Raw genomic sequence first — 15,570 nt, 5'->3', positions numbered from 1 at the left:
CCGTTGCACTCACATCTGTAGCCATGAAGTACTTTGAAAGGCTGGTCATGGCTCACATCAACTCCATTATCCCAGAAACCCTAGACCCACTCCAATTTCCATACCGCCCTAACAAATCCACAGATGATGCAATCTCTATTGCACTCCACACTGCCCTTTCCCACCTGGATAAAAGGAACACCTATGTGAGAATGCTATTCATTGACTACAGCTCAGCGTTCAACACAATAGTTCCCTCAAAGCTCAACAATAAGCTAAGGACCCTGGGACTAAACACCTCCCTCTGCAACTCGATCCTGGACTTCTTGATGGGCCACCCCCAGGTGGTATGGGTAGGTAACAACACATCCGCCACACTGATCCTCAACACAGGGGCCCCTCAGGGTGCATGCTCAGTCCCCTCCTGTACTCCCTGTTCACTCATGACTGCATGGCCAGGCACGACTCCAACACCATCTTTAAGTTTGCCGATGACACAACAGTGTCATCTGATCACAAACAACGATGAGACAGCCTATAGGGAGGTCAGAGACCTATCCGTGTGGTGCCAGGACATCAACCTCTCCCTCAACGTGATCAAGACAAAGGAGATGATTGTGGACTACAGGAAAAGGAGTACCAAGCACGCCCCCATTCTCATTGACAGGGCTGCAGTGGAGCTGGTTGAGAGCTTCAAGTTCCTTGGTGTTCACATCACCAACAAACTAAAAATTTTCTTCATTTAACTAGGCAAGTCAGTTAAGAACAAACTCATTTACAGTGACAGCCTACCGGGGAAGAGTGGGTTAACTGTTTTGTTCAGGGGTAGAACGATAGATGTTTACCTTGTCAGCTCGGGGATTCGATCCAGCAACCTTTCGGTTACTGGCCCAAAGCTCTAACCACCAGGCTACCTGCATTTGGAACCTTCCGTGTCCTTTCACACCAAGACAGTCGTGAAAAGGGTACGACAAAACCTATTCCCCCTCAGGAGACTGCAAAGATTTGGCATGGGTCCTCAGATCCTCAAAAGGTTCTACAGCTGCACCATGGAGAGCATCCTGACTGGTTGCATCACTGCCTGGTATGGCAACTGCTCGGCCTCTGACCGCAAGGCTCTACAGAGGTAGTGCGTACGGCCTAGTACATCACTGGGGCCAAGCTTCCTGCCATCCAGGACCTCTATACCAGGCCCTAAAAGGAAGGCCCTAAAAATTGTCCAAGACCCCAGCCACTCTAGTCATAGACTGTTCTCTCTGCTACTACACGGCAAGTGGTAGCGGAGCGCCACGGCTAGGTCCAAGAGGCTTCTAAACAGCGTCTACCCCCAAGCCATAACACTCCTGAACATCTTATTAAATGGCTACTCTGACAATTTGCATTGCTCCCCCTCCCTTCTTTTACACCGTTGCTATTATCTGTTACCTATGCATAGCCACTTTAATAACTTTACCTACATGTACATATTAGATCAATTACCTCGACTGGCCGGTGACCCCGCACATTGGCTCTGCACCGGTACCGCCTGTATATAGCCTCGCTATTGTTATTTTACTGCTGCTCTTTAAACTACTTGTTACTTTTATTTCTTATTCGTATTTTTTTAACTGCATTGTTGGTTAGGGGCTTGTAAGTAAGCATTTCACTGCAAGGTCTTCACCTGTTGTATTCGGCGCATGTGACTAATACAATTTGACGTCTTGGGTGGCTGGAGTCTTTGGCAATTTTTCAGGCCTTTCTCAGACACCGCCTGGCACGTGATTGTTGCATTTGGTTTGTTACCTCATTCCACTTCCTCTACATTTGGGCCTCACTTGCTCTGTCTGACCTTAATAGATCCTAATGCATTTGGAACCGTCAGTGTCCTTTTGCTTGGTCCTAATAACGGGACATTGGATCTGTTCCAATATCCACAGTCCACACTAGCATAGCAGTAGCACTTAGAAACAAGTCAATGTATTGGACACTGCTAAGTGGTGCGCTAGTGCGGATATGGGAACGTAGCCAGTGATGCTCGGGCCTTGACAGTTAGGCAATAGAATACTACAACCAATGTGCATGTGAAGGGTGTGATTATTGTGCAACCACAGTCATTGTCAGAAGCCAGCCAACACAGTGCAGAGAAGAGCAAATCACCAGCCCTGAAATTAGCATCTGAGGAGAAGTATGATTCTCTCATCACCAGTAATCTTACCTCACAAGCAGACATTGATCATTAATCAGAATAGACATCTCTTACAAGTCCTCTCTTATAGACGCGGTAAAGAGGACAATGGAACGTAGACTGTGGGGGAAAGAAGGAGGATGCCAGATTAGGGTTGGGCAGTATCCAGATGTTCATACCACCCTTCTCTCATCCCTGGATTTACGGTATTTGGGCTCCCCCCCCAAAACATCTAAAGCCTATTGGGTGTCTGTTGCATGAAACTAAGAGAATTAGCAGAAGTAATAGAGAATTTCTATGGAGGCTGCTAGCTAAATATGCTAAAGAGTGCAAATGAAAATAAAAACAAATTCATAAAGCTAGACATACAGGTAGGAGCTACCGAAAGTCATTTTTGGTGACTTTGGACATTTACAATCGAATGTGAATGAGAGACATTCTGCAAATGAACAAAGTTGAAGCATGCTTGTCTTAAAATTAAGGAAGAACAGTAATAGCTCTGAAGCAGCATGTGTACATGCTGTGTCTGTGTGGAGTCTGGAGCCGCAGCTTCGGAGAAGAGGGGGTAGGAGATCAGAGAAGAGAAAAAAAACAAGGAAATCAAGATAGCTGTGACAGCTGCACAGATAACTCATCCAAAGGGCTTTGACTTCTCAAAGATGGCAGAAAGATAACACTATATGATGCCTCGTCTCCTTATTAATTCAGTAACTTACTTAGATAACTAGCAAGTTAAACTTAGGGGTCGCGTTAAAACCTTAGGAAATGTAGCTGGATTCATTCTATAATAAACATTAGAAACACCCTGTGTATACAAAACATTAGGAACACCTACTCTTAATTTATTATTATTTATATTTGTTTTTTTTGGGGGGGGGGGGGGGTAGATCAGCTTTAATATTTCAGATTGTGGCTTCTATCAATCTATGTAATCATCTGCCTCATTTCCAATCCCCCATTTATATATTCTCCTTCATTATTTTCCCCTAAAACTAAAACCCCTCCCCTAATTGGAGTAAACTAGAGGGGTCGGGTTAAATGCGGAAGACACGTTTCAGTTGAAGGCATTCAGTTGTATAACTGACTAGGTATCCCCCTTTCCACTTCCAGCTTATACATATATTTCACAGACAACTAATGTAAAATATACTATCTTTTGTTTGTTTTTAGTCCCAGCCTTGAGCTACCCTCAGCCCCTCCCATCTATCTCTGAAGACCATCCATTTCTAGCTGCCATATATTTTCCACTGTGCTGTTTCACAAAAGTCATTTCTATTCTCAGAGTTACTACAGATTCTAAATTAAAGAAACACCAGCTCTTTCCATGACAGACTGGCCAGGTGAATTCAGATACAAGTTATGATCCATTATTGATGTCACTTGTTAAATCTACTTCAAATCAATGTAGATGAAGGGGAGAAGACAGGATAAAGAAGGATTTTTAAGCCTCGAAACATTTGAGACATGGATTGTGTATGTGTGCCATTCAGAGGGTGAATGGGCATGACAAAAGATTTAAGATCCTTTGAACAGTGTATGTCAGTAGGTACCAGGCAGTTTGTGTCAAGAACTGCAACCTTGCTGGGTTTTTCACGCTCAACAGTTTCCTGTGTGTATCAAGAGTGGTCCACCACCCAAAGGACATACAGCCAACTTGACAACTGTGGGAAGCATTGGAGTCAACATGGGCCGGCATACCTGTGAAATGCTTTCGACACCTTGTAGAGTCCATGCCCCGACGAATTGAGGCTGTTCTGACGATGCAACTCAATATTAAGAAGGTGTTCCTAATGATTGCCATGCATCATTTTTGTAAAAAAATACCTTGCTTTTCATTGTAAGCTCATTTACTTGTGGCTGCCAGCTAAATAGCGTTGCACTTCAGTTGTCATCCGATGAAAATAAATCTATTTTCTGCTGAATGTGTTGCACTAATGTATTTTCTGTGAAGTAAAACTGTGGTTGCACGCCTCTGATCAATCTATATAAAAAAAAGTAATACAAAAAAATTGACTTTCAATATAAAAACATCAATACTCACTTGCTCCTGCTTTTTACAAATAAGAACATTTATTGAAAAACTCCAAAGAAATAGTTAGTATTAAAAACCATCCCGTGGCCATTTCCAAATACCCAGGTATACATGGAATACCGCCCAAGCATATGCCGGATTGGTGCACATTCAACAAATCTGATCTAACAAAGTGGATTTTTGTCAAATCCATCATGATTGATGTATTTTAACAGGTCCACAATCTAATTAATAAAGTCCAATTTTGATATATTTGGTTGTTATTCAATGTATAAGATTTATAACACGGATTTAGAACACTCCAGTCCTCGGGGGCCGGAGGTGTCACTTTTTCAACATCCCTAGCAAACACAGCTGATTAAACTAATTGCATTCTAAACTGAAGATCATGATTGGTTGATTATTCGAGTCAGGTGTGTTAGCTAAGGCAAAAGTGTGACACCAATCAGGCCCCCGAGGACTGAAGTTTTGTATCTCTGATTTAGAAGTGGTCCCTTTTCAGGTTTAGAAGAAATAACTGCTAATTGCTAACTCCCGTTCATATAAGCTGGTAGCACAGAGAAAACTGTGGTGGAAGTCATTTAACTGTAATGTAGTTGATTGGTGATGATGACATGAACATGTATTGGGGTCGACATCCATAAAAGCATTACACTCCCGATTTTCACCTCAACATAGTGTGTAATACACAACCAAAAGCCTAAATGTAAGCACATTTTGCTGGGGGCAATGAGGCGATTTGGGATCTTTCCATTGTTTTTGGTCAAGTTCCATCTCTTACATTCTGATTACATTGTCAGGATCTGTTTATGACAGAAAGGCACAATTGATTGATCATTCTAACCCGACGTAAGCGAGTGATCACATTCAAATCATTATATTAGGAGAAGAGAACACATGACACTGATTCAGTTCCTGTGTATGGTCGACAATATGAACTGAAACCACTCATTTCCTTGTGGCCATCTAAGTTACCCTGTTACTGGCCCCCTTACAAGATAGAAAGACAAACACGTGCTACTACATCATGTGATTGCCCACTATCCAAGTGTGTACAGTGATGTGCATGTGTACTTCTCTGTGACATTCACTTAGATATGCATGTCTGCCACCCCACCAGTCATCACATTAGCAGTGTTCATTCTACACAGACACATATTGACTGATGTATTGATCCTCTTCCATTCAGTTCATGAGTACTATGTAGCTGCAGGACAGGAAGGGGGAGGGAGGGAGGGACAGCGAGAGGAAGGGGCAGAGAGAGCCATAGTGACAGATAGACAGTCATATAAAAGTGGGCGAGTAGACTTCATGTAGGCTAGCAGGCCTATGGAGGGGAGCATGAGTAAGAGAAAGAGCGGTGGGGACATAGAGAGAGCAGGACTCTCTGCCCTTCTGAAATGTTGGCGCTCACAGGACCTGACAGCAGACCAGGAGAAAGCGTACAAAGCGGCCAGGTCAGGGGAGGATTGCTGTAGAGCCACTTCTATTCTTCCGCCACCCATCGCCAATCTGTGAAATACAACAGCTCGAGACCAGCTCTTATAACGCAGCCTCTGACTATGTTATATCACAGTTAAGAGGGTGATTCCTTGGCCCGGGACACTGTTCTCAGTGGAGATCACATCATCTTAATATGGGCCTGGCTGCCGGCTGAGAGGGGAGGGAGGGGACAGATCTCACCACAACAACAGAGCCTGCTGGTCAACCAGCTGTTGACAAATCCACAGCAGTGTAGCAGTGTCATTCCTACACAGACAGCTGGGAGAAGCATGTTAGCCATAGCCTCACACGGACTAGATTGCAAGCCACTCTGAAAATAAAAGCAATCTAGTGCTGTGCTGCATACATGCTGAGTAGGTGCTGAATGACCATGGTTGTCGAAATATAGGCTGCTAGTCCTTTTTTCATTCTTGTGATGGAAGCCTGAGGGAATGCACAGATATATCTGTACAGTCTGTTCCTAGGCTGTCATTGTAAATAAGAATTTGTTCTTAACTGACTTGCCTAGTTAAATAAAGGTAAAATAAAAATGATCACCGTTAACATTCAACGGTCGAGGGATGCAGACTGGAAGGTGTTTTAGTGTTTGTTTAGGAGGAACACAGCAGCCCCAATATAAAAACTTTTTTTTTTACTTTGAAGTTAAAACCAGGCCCATCTTCAACATCGCCACTGTGCGGCAGATCCGAAAGGTCACTGGTTCGAATTCCTGAGCCGACTAGGCGACAAATCTGCCGATGTGCCCTCGAGCAAGGCACTTGCAATTAGGGTTAAGAGTGTCTGCTAAATGACTCAAATGTAAAATGTTAGGCAGCATCTTGTACTTTGCTGCACTGGGAGAAAATGTTATGCTCATTTGTGACACGGAGGTGGATTTGTGCCAGTTTCCAACTTCAGATGGAGAAGCATGTGCACATCTAAATTGGGTTCATCGTCAGGACACGGGAGTTAAAATTGTAACAGATGCAGAGCGCTTCTTCCTGCACAATGTATACTTGTATTGCAAATTGCTAAATGTATCCTATTATCACATTGTGATATGTCATTCTACCAGAGCTGAGAAAAGACTAAGAAACGGAAAACCGAGGAGGATCGATGGACAGATTAAGCTTGAGGAAAATAAACAAGTATTTAATGGCTGACAGGGAACAGAACAGACTTCAAGCTCATTTTTCCACTTCCCATCTTGGCACAATCCACACCTGTGTCTCTCTGTGAACACAATGTCTCATTTAGGTGGGTATGAAACTGCATTGTCCTTCACCAATCAATGTAAAATATAGCCGCTTCAGAGGGATGACATGCGTATAACGTGTGTTGCAAGTTGTTCTCCATGCCTTCTCCTCCACACAATTAGCATTTCAATGACATTTGAAATAGTAAAAAAACATTTCATGATTTGTTTAAAAAAAAAAAAACATTTAATAGCAGCACAGACTACTCTCTTCATTGAATCACTGAACAAGTTAGCGTTTTTCATAAGTCAACCTGCAGCAGTAACTGTTGCTTTTACAGTGTGGTTTAACAGTGTGTGCAAAGGAAAGTGTTTACAAACCCATGTCCTCAAACTACTGATAGAATCTGCCTGTGCACTCGAAATGGGGCATGCATAAATAATGAAACTAAAGGGAAGTGATAATCCATCATCCCCTGACAGACACAACGATGTATAACATGGCGAAGCAACTATTGAATTCCATTATAGTTCACATGTAGGCCTAACTCATGGTACTGAAACTACAACTAGTTGCACTATATCTATCAGAATATTTTAGCCATGATGCACAATGGCATGCAACAGTATATTGTAGGTCTAGGTGGTGTAGCAGACAGCAGGTATGGTATGGTATGGGTAAATGCTATAGCAATAGGATACTGAAGCACCTTTCTGTTGTTGTTGTGTCACAACAACATTTCCATGCAAATGTCATTTAGTAGCCTAAATACAACAGTGTTATTCGCTGTTTGCGTTTCATACGTCAAGGGGCAACGTCTGCACCCACTAGTGAGATATATATTTACTGTTCATTTTTGTTTATTTCACTTTTGTATATTATCTACTTCACTTGTTTTGGCATTGTTAACAATGTTTCCCATGCCAATAAACCCTCTTGAATTTAATTTAATTAGAGGCTATGCTGACAGACCGTATAGCCCAGGGATGGGCTACTCCAGTCCTCCGGGGCCGGGGAGTTGTCACCCTTTTCCCCATCCCTAGAAAACATAGCTGATTAAAGGTAATTACGTTCCAAACTGATGATTAGTTGATCATTGGAATCAGGTGTGTTATTGGGGTTGAGGCAAAAGTGTGACAACAATCAGGCCCCCCGAGGACTAGAGTTGCCCATCCCTGGAATAGCCCATTCACATGGAAATAAATGGCGCACAATAATTATTATGTTTATGCTTCTGTCTCTGGTCCAGGGAGCGTGCTGAACCTGCCGCTTTAAATGCTATAGCTTGCTACGTCTTAAAGATGGACGCATACTTACTCTGCATAACCAGTGGCCCATGGCAGCCTCTTCGTCTCTTTCAGAATGAGGATCGGCCGAGAAATATGATCCGCCGAGCACTCGATTTCATCCGGTGACAGTCCCAGAAACTCCGGTCTTGTGTACGGATATTTCAGCGGTAAATCGGAGCCACCAAAATGGTCAACGTTTGAACTGCCAGCCATCATACCTCCCATAAAATTGGCCACAGCTGATTTCATCCGTGTGAACATGTTATTGCCGCAGCGTGTCCGAGCGACGGTAATTTGCGGGTCCCCTTGCCCGGAATATCACCTTGGCTCGGCGGCGCGTTTTGCGGACCGCAACAGTTCAGATATGCGCCTCTCTCTCTCTTTCATTCAGACGCGGAAACAAACTCATGATGAGCGCTGTCATGTGACAAACCGGTTGTTTTCTGGATTTGGGTGCACAGCTATCGCGCTGTGATCAGTTTAAACGATTAGCAGCACGTCAGGCAGTAGGTCAAAGGTAGGCTAGTTGTTATCCTGGAATGCCGTCCAGTGTCATTGGCAGGTATACTACAAAAGTAAATAAGGAGTTGCCTACTTGTAAGCGAGTCACTTCAAATCCAATGTTTGCTTGCCCTCTGAAGTGCTCCTTGCTCATTCCCTCGAAATAGGGTAAGTGCTGACACCTACATCATCTTTGGAGTGGCCTAGTCAGTCTCATTTTCTGTCTGACAAAGCATTTTCAGTTCATTCTATTTCTACGTTCTATCTCCCACATGCCCTTCTCAGACATGTCCAAGTTATCGCATTTGTGTATAGGAATAGAACTTCCAATTACAGTAGGGACTATGCCTATGTGTCAACTGCAGTAGAATAACCTAACCAGAAAATGAGGGGTATTTCACACCAAATTGGTTTGGAACGGGTTTTCCAAACTCTGGCGCAACTAGGTCAGTTCGTTTGGCCTGGTGTGAACACCCTATCCGCACTCGGGAGCGCAATAAAAAAACACCGCGGTTCGCTCAAAAAGGGTGGTCTCGGTCCCATTACATACCTACAATGGTGCTTTTCCCTGCAGGTAAGAACAAAGTCTGGACCAAACACAGGAAACCCACCTAGCAAAATGTTGAAAACACAACTATGCCCCATATCCAATCTATGTTCGGTTTTAGTGGAATGTGAAAGTTTAAAATGGGTATTCAAAACAACTTAATTTCAATGTACTTGCAGCCTATACACATGGCTGCAGTATAACAAATTGGTCTATGATTTTTTTTTAAAGGTAACATTCATACATCACTCCAGTATTTACACGCAGTATTTATTTAAAACAATTCAAGTGCTAGTTGTCTTTCTATTCCACTACTGAAGAACCATGACTCAAATCATCATATCTACTCATATTTCACATTTTGAATGTCCAGCAGGACAAAATATACATTTTTATTATTCCATACCTCACCATTAAGTGAAGTTTTGCCAATACATATTAACAAAAGGTTTTCCATTAGGTTTACATACACTTAGGTTGGAGTCACTGAATCTTGTTTTTCAACCACTCCACAAATGTCTTGTTAACAAACTATAGTTTTGGCAAGTTGGTTAGGACATCTACTTTGTGCATGACAGAAGTAATTTTTCTAACAATTGTTTACAGACAGATTATTTCACTTATAATTCACTGTATCACAATTCCAGGGGGTCAGAAGTTTACATGCACTAAGTTGACTGTGCCTTTAAACAGCTTGGAAAATTCCAGAATATTATGTCATGGCTTTAGAAGCTTCTGATAGGCTAATTGACATCATTTGAGTCAATTGGAGGTGTATCTGTGGATGTATTTCAAGGCTTACCTTCAAACCCAGTGCCTCTTTGCTTGACATCATGGGAAAATCAAAAGAAATCAGCCAAGACCTCAGAAAAAAATAGTAGACCTCCACAAGTCTGGTTAATCCTTGGGAGCAATTTCCAAATGCCTGAATGTACCATGTTCATCTGTACAAACAATAGTACACAAGTATAAACACCATGGGACCACGCAGCCATCATACCGCTCAGGAACGAGACGCGTTCTGTCTCCTAGAGATGAACATACTTTGGTGTGAAAAGTGCAAATCAATCCCAGAACAACAGCAAAGGACCTTGTGAAGATGCTGGAGGAAACAGGTACAAAAGTATCTATATCCACAGTAAAACGAGACCTGTATTAACATAACCTGAAAGGCCACTCAGCAAGGAAAAAGCCACTGCTCCAAAACCGCCATAAAAAAAGCCAGACTACCGTTTGCAACTGCACATGTGGACAAAGATCATACTTTTTGGGGAAATGTCCTCTGGTCTGATGAAACAAAAATATAACTGTTTGGCAATAATGACCATCGTTATGTTTGGAGGAAAAAGGGGGAGGCTTGCAAGCCGAAGAACGCCATCCCAACCGTAAAGCACAGGGGTGGCAGCATCATGTTGTGGGGGTGCTTTGCTGCAGGAGGGACTGGTGCACTTCACATAATAGATGGCATCATGAGGGTGGAAAATTATGTGGATATATTGAAGCAACATCTCAAGACATCAGTCATGAAGTTAAAGCTTGGTCGCAAATGGATCTTCCAAATGGACAATGACCCCAAGCATACTTCCAAAGTTGTGGCAAAATGGCTTAAGGACAACAAAGTCAAGGTATTGGAGTGGCCATCACAAAGCCCTGCCCTGTGTGTGTGTGTGAGCAAGGAGGCCTACAAACCTGACTCAGTTACACCAGCTCTGTCAGGAGGAATGGGCCAAAATTCACCCAATTTATTGTGGGAAGCTTGTGGAAGGCTACCCAAGACGTTTGACCCAAGTTAAACAATTTAAAGGCAATGCTACCAAATACTAATTGAGTGCGTGTTAACGTCTGACCCACTGGGAATGTGATGAAACAAATTAAAGCTGAAATAAATCATTCTCTCTACTATTATTCTGACATTTCACATTCTTAAAATAAAGTGGTGATCCTAGCTGACCTAAAACTGGGATTTTATGTAATTACAATTTGATTTGATTTTAATATGTCTTGGTTTTAAAAGGAAGCCTGGATAATTTTCTCTACTGCTGCCAGATGTTTTTATCAGACATATGAGGCTGCAGTATTATGAGAAAGTATAAGGAAATAACCATGCAAACCAGATTGCCGAAGGTGATATGATATTGACGATGAAAATAATTAAATAATTAAATAAATTATTAAGGACTTGTGTTGTTTGCTAAATGAGCCCAAATCAATCAAGCTCTTCTTACCTCTGACAGACAAGTAATGAAAGTCAGAATCAACCCAGTCAACTCACTCATAATGATTGCTGAATATAAAGTCTAAGCTTCTTCAGTATTATTGTTTTATATTTTATGTTTCTACTCAGGGCTGTAATGCTGTGACGGAGAATAGGGTATATTCAAGTACACTAAAGTCATGCTAAGGTCAGAGCAAACAGGCTAGAGTTTTGGCCATACACCCTTGACTGGGTCAGTGTTAACTGAGATTTACCTGAAATGAATGTCAATGTCTGCTGTCTCCCAAATATATGGTACGAAGTCACCAAGAGAACCTGTATGGAGTAGAATGAATGAGAGAAGAATGCCTGAAACAGTTTGTTGTGTGTGATGGAGAGGAGTCAATTGCTTGTAGCTCCTATGTAAGCTAGTAATGGTGTTTGAGGTTTGTTATAGAAGTTAGCTACAGTACAGTAGTAGATTTGTGCAAGGGGTTTACGGTTGACCTCCTGGCATTATGGGTGAGTGTGTGTTATTCCAAAGGGAAAATAATAATGTTGCTACATCACTGTTCTCCCAAGCTGCATGAACAGAAGGCTATACCACAGAAATGTGTTGGTTTCAACAATAAAGATGAATTTTTAAGTCCTCTTTCATTGTTAATAGGGATAGGCGTCCCGCTAGGACAACTTCCGGTGAAACTGGAGGGCGCGCAATTCAAATAAATAATCATAATAATTATGGATATTAAACATTTAGGTACATATAAGTGTCTTATATCGGCTGAAAGCTTAAATTCTTGTTAATCTAACTGCACTGTTCGATTTACAGTAGCTATTACAGCGAAAACATGCCATGTGATTGTTTGAGGACGGCACCCACATCAAAATATTTTTCCACCGGCACAGGTTTCATACATTCACAAATAACGATTAAATATTCACTTACCTTTTGAAAATCTTCCTCTGATTTGTCATCTAAAGGGTCGCAGCTATAACATCTAGTGTCGTTTTGTTAGATAAAATCCTTCTTTATATCCCAAAAAGTCAGTTTAGTTGGCAGCATCGTTTTGAGTAATCCACTCGTTAAACATGCAGAGAAAGGAATCCAATAATCTACCCCTAAACTTTGTTTCAATAAGTCAATATGTTTCTATTTACTCCCTAAAATGTAATCAAACTATAATATTTCTTACGGGAAGAAGTATGTTCAATAGGAAACCGGTGCGTACTATAGCAGGTGCGTACTGTCTTCATGACGCGCGCAAACACGAATTTCCAGGACTGTGTCCCTGTACTAAAACTGATATTTCTTATTCGTTTTTTAAGTTAACTGACTGAAACCTTGAACATAGACTGCTGACACCCTGTGGATGGGAGCTAATTTTCAATATGATCTTACTATTGCATTTCTAAGAGGATGGTCTCCCTCAAAAAAAAGCAATCTGGTTGGATTTTCTCCTACCTTATCTATTGTGTTATATTTTCCTACATTATTTTAACATTTCTACAAACTTCAACATGTTTTCTTTCCAATGGTACCGATTATATGCATATCCTGGCTTCAGGGCTTGAGCTACAGGCAGTTTACTTTGGGCACGTCATTCAGGCGGAAATGGAGAAAAAAGGGGCCTAGCCCTAATTTAAGCAACAGTGGCTAAAAATGTTCCTACATTTTACATTGTAGCCATTTAGCAGACACTCTTATCCAGACCAATGATTAGGGACATGACTGACAAACAGCTGGGTAATTGGTCAGGCAGCTGGTGTTGTGTTGTGAATAGTCTAGCTGGCTGTGACGCCATCTCCGCACTAGAGCTTTATTCTGGTCAAGCAGAAGCGGTTCTTGTTTTTTTTGCAGATGTTGCAGGAATTACCATGACAGTATTAGACTGTATTGTCACTACGAGAGATTCTCTAGAGGTTTTGAGAAAATACCTTTGGCTAGACCTTTTATTGTATTGTAAACTTGTGACGACACCTACGCCACCTCCAGAGGTCGCGGGCCAGCCTTTTCCATGTAATAATTTGCCTGATATTGATGAAAAAAAGCATGATTTGTTCTAAATTATACAACTCATACAAATTATACAAAAAATTATCCATCTGACTGTGCAATCCACTGTCTTATTAGCCCAGCCAGGCATTTAATAAACCTTTACAAACTTGATCTCCATTAAAAAGCATCAAGACATTATCTCACATTTCTTTAAGACTAACATTTTGTTTTCAACAGCGGAGTTTTGTATAAAACTTGCTGTCTTTCTCTCCGACATTTGCAACATTGCTTCAATATTCAAATTCGAACTCAGTTGGGACGAGACAGACAGGCAGCGTTTCTCAGCCAATCGAAATCATGAATCATTTGGCATAATTTTTATGGATATTTAATGAAAAGAATTGCAGCTAGTTTGCAGTCTTTCCAGATTCAGTTTGAAGTGATTGTGTTAGCTGCGTTGTTGGCTAGCTCCTCTGATCAACAGTGTCCTGACGAGTGACCACGTTTTCTATTCTAGGTGAAATCGCGCCTCATTAGCTCATTGTTATCGATGTATCCAAATAAATAAGTAAACAGCTTAAACAAATGCAAATGCAGCTACTTTGCTGTTGTTCTGGCTGCACTTTTTGATGTGATTATCAGGGTAAGGTAAGACCCAGATGCAGACCGTGTCGAAGTAACAATGTTTATTACAGCAACAGGGGCAAAGGTACAGGATAGCAGTCAGGGTCAGGCAGAGTGGTCAGGCGGGTGGGTTCAAGGTCAGGACAGGCAAGGGTCAAATCCAGGAGGACGCGATAAGAGAGACTGGGGAAAAGCAGGAGCTGATACAAAAACGCTGGTTGACTTGACGAACAGACAACAGAGAACACCGGTATAAACACACAGGGGATAATGGGGAAGATGGGCGACACCTGGAGGGGGGTGGAGACAATCACAAAGTCAGGTGAAACAGATCAGGACTGAACGTCTGGGTTGCGTCTCTGGCAACCGAACTGATAGAAATGTTAGTCGAAAAATTAATGTGAAATAATGTCTAGAGGCATTTTATAGTGGAGATCAAGTTTATAAATTTCTTGGCGGGGCTGATGACACAGTGGATTGCGCAGTCAGATGGAACAGAGTAAATTGGAATTTTAACGTCATAGATTTTGCCTGTAGTAATTTGTGGAATAGACACTTGCTGGAATGCGGTTTTAACCAATCAGCATTCAGGATTAGACCCACCCATTGAATAATATATTAATAAAATGCACCATTCTGTTACCAAGTTGGTAACAGAATGACCAGAAAATCACTAACAGAATGACCGCAACTGAATTGGGTACAATGAGAATTCATAGTAGTCACAAACCACAGTTGGGTCACATGTTACTGTCCTCCCTTCCACTGGCATACTGTTAAGTTCAGCTCAATGTTTTCTCTCCAGTTAATGTCACCTCTCCAGGCTCTTTCCATTTACTTTCACCAGCCCTCTCGCCCATTGAGCACCGACCGACACTGGATGTCCATGGACGTTGAAAACTATTTGAAATTGGCGGTGGAAAATCCTTTATGCGTAAATATTGATATATTATAAACTGGGTGGTTCGAGCCCTGAATGCTGATTGGCTGACAGCCATGGTATATCAGACTGTATACCATGGGTATGACAAAACATTTATTTTTACTACTCTAGTTATGTTGGTAAGCAGTTTATAATAGCAATTAAGCACCTTGGGGATTTGTGATATATGGTCAATATACCATGGCTAAGGGCTGTATTCACGCATTCTGTGTTGCGTGGTGGCTAAAAACATCCCTTAGCCATGGTATTTTGGCCATGTTCCACACCTCTGGCTTTATTGCTTAAATAACCATCATATCGAAGTAAAGTGTGTGTGTGTGTGTGTGTGTGTGTGTGTGTGTGTGTGTGTGTGTGTTGTGTGTGAAGGGAGTGGAGGTGGGGCTCGTAATCAGCCCACATGGCCTGCAGATGAACGGCTCACAGATGGAACGACAGACTGTCGCCCCCTCATTCAAGGGGCTTCACTACACTATTGGATTATCTATGGGCCTTCAAGGTGGTGTGTATGTGCGTTCCTGTGAGTGTGTGTGTGTATACGGCTATCATGATAATGGTAATGACTCGACAAAGCTCAGAGATTTGTACAGTGCTTTGTTCAGCTGATTAGTGGATCTGAGCAG

At 42.0% G+C, this 15,570-nt stretch overlaps 1 protein-coding gene across 2 annotated transcripts in view; it reads right to left on the bottom strand.

The window, feature by feature from the left end:
* Nucleotides 1-8,796, bottom strand: part of LOC106560995 (protein phosphatase 1H) — a 63,789-nt gene extending 54,993 nt beyond the window's left edge. The window contains exon 1 of one of the 2 annotated variants that reach the window (XR_006757001.1): nt 8,171-8,796. Coding sequence is in view for 1 of the 2 variants with exons in the window: in XM_014124510.2 (XP_013979985.1) it covers nt 8,171-8,403 (233 nt within the window). In the remaining variant the exon portion in view is untranslated. The remainder of the gene's footprint in view (nt 1-8,170) is intronic. The other variant, XM_014124510.2, reaches the window with a different exon arrangement.
* Nucleotides 8,797-15,570: the final 6,774 nt, after the last annotated feature.

This window comes from Salmo salar, chromosome ssa10 (assembly GCF_905237065.1).
Source record: "Salmo salar chromosome ssa10, Ssal_v3.1, whole genome shotgun sequence".
NCBI classification, from domain to species: domain Eukaryota; kingdom Metazoa; phylum Chordata; class Actinopteri; order Salmoniformes; family Salmonidae; genus Salmo; species Salmo salar.
The sequence above is the reverse complement of the archived record's forward strand: the minus strand, read 5'-3'. Positions and strand labels throughout refer to the sequence as shown.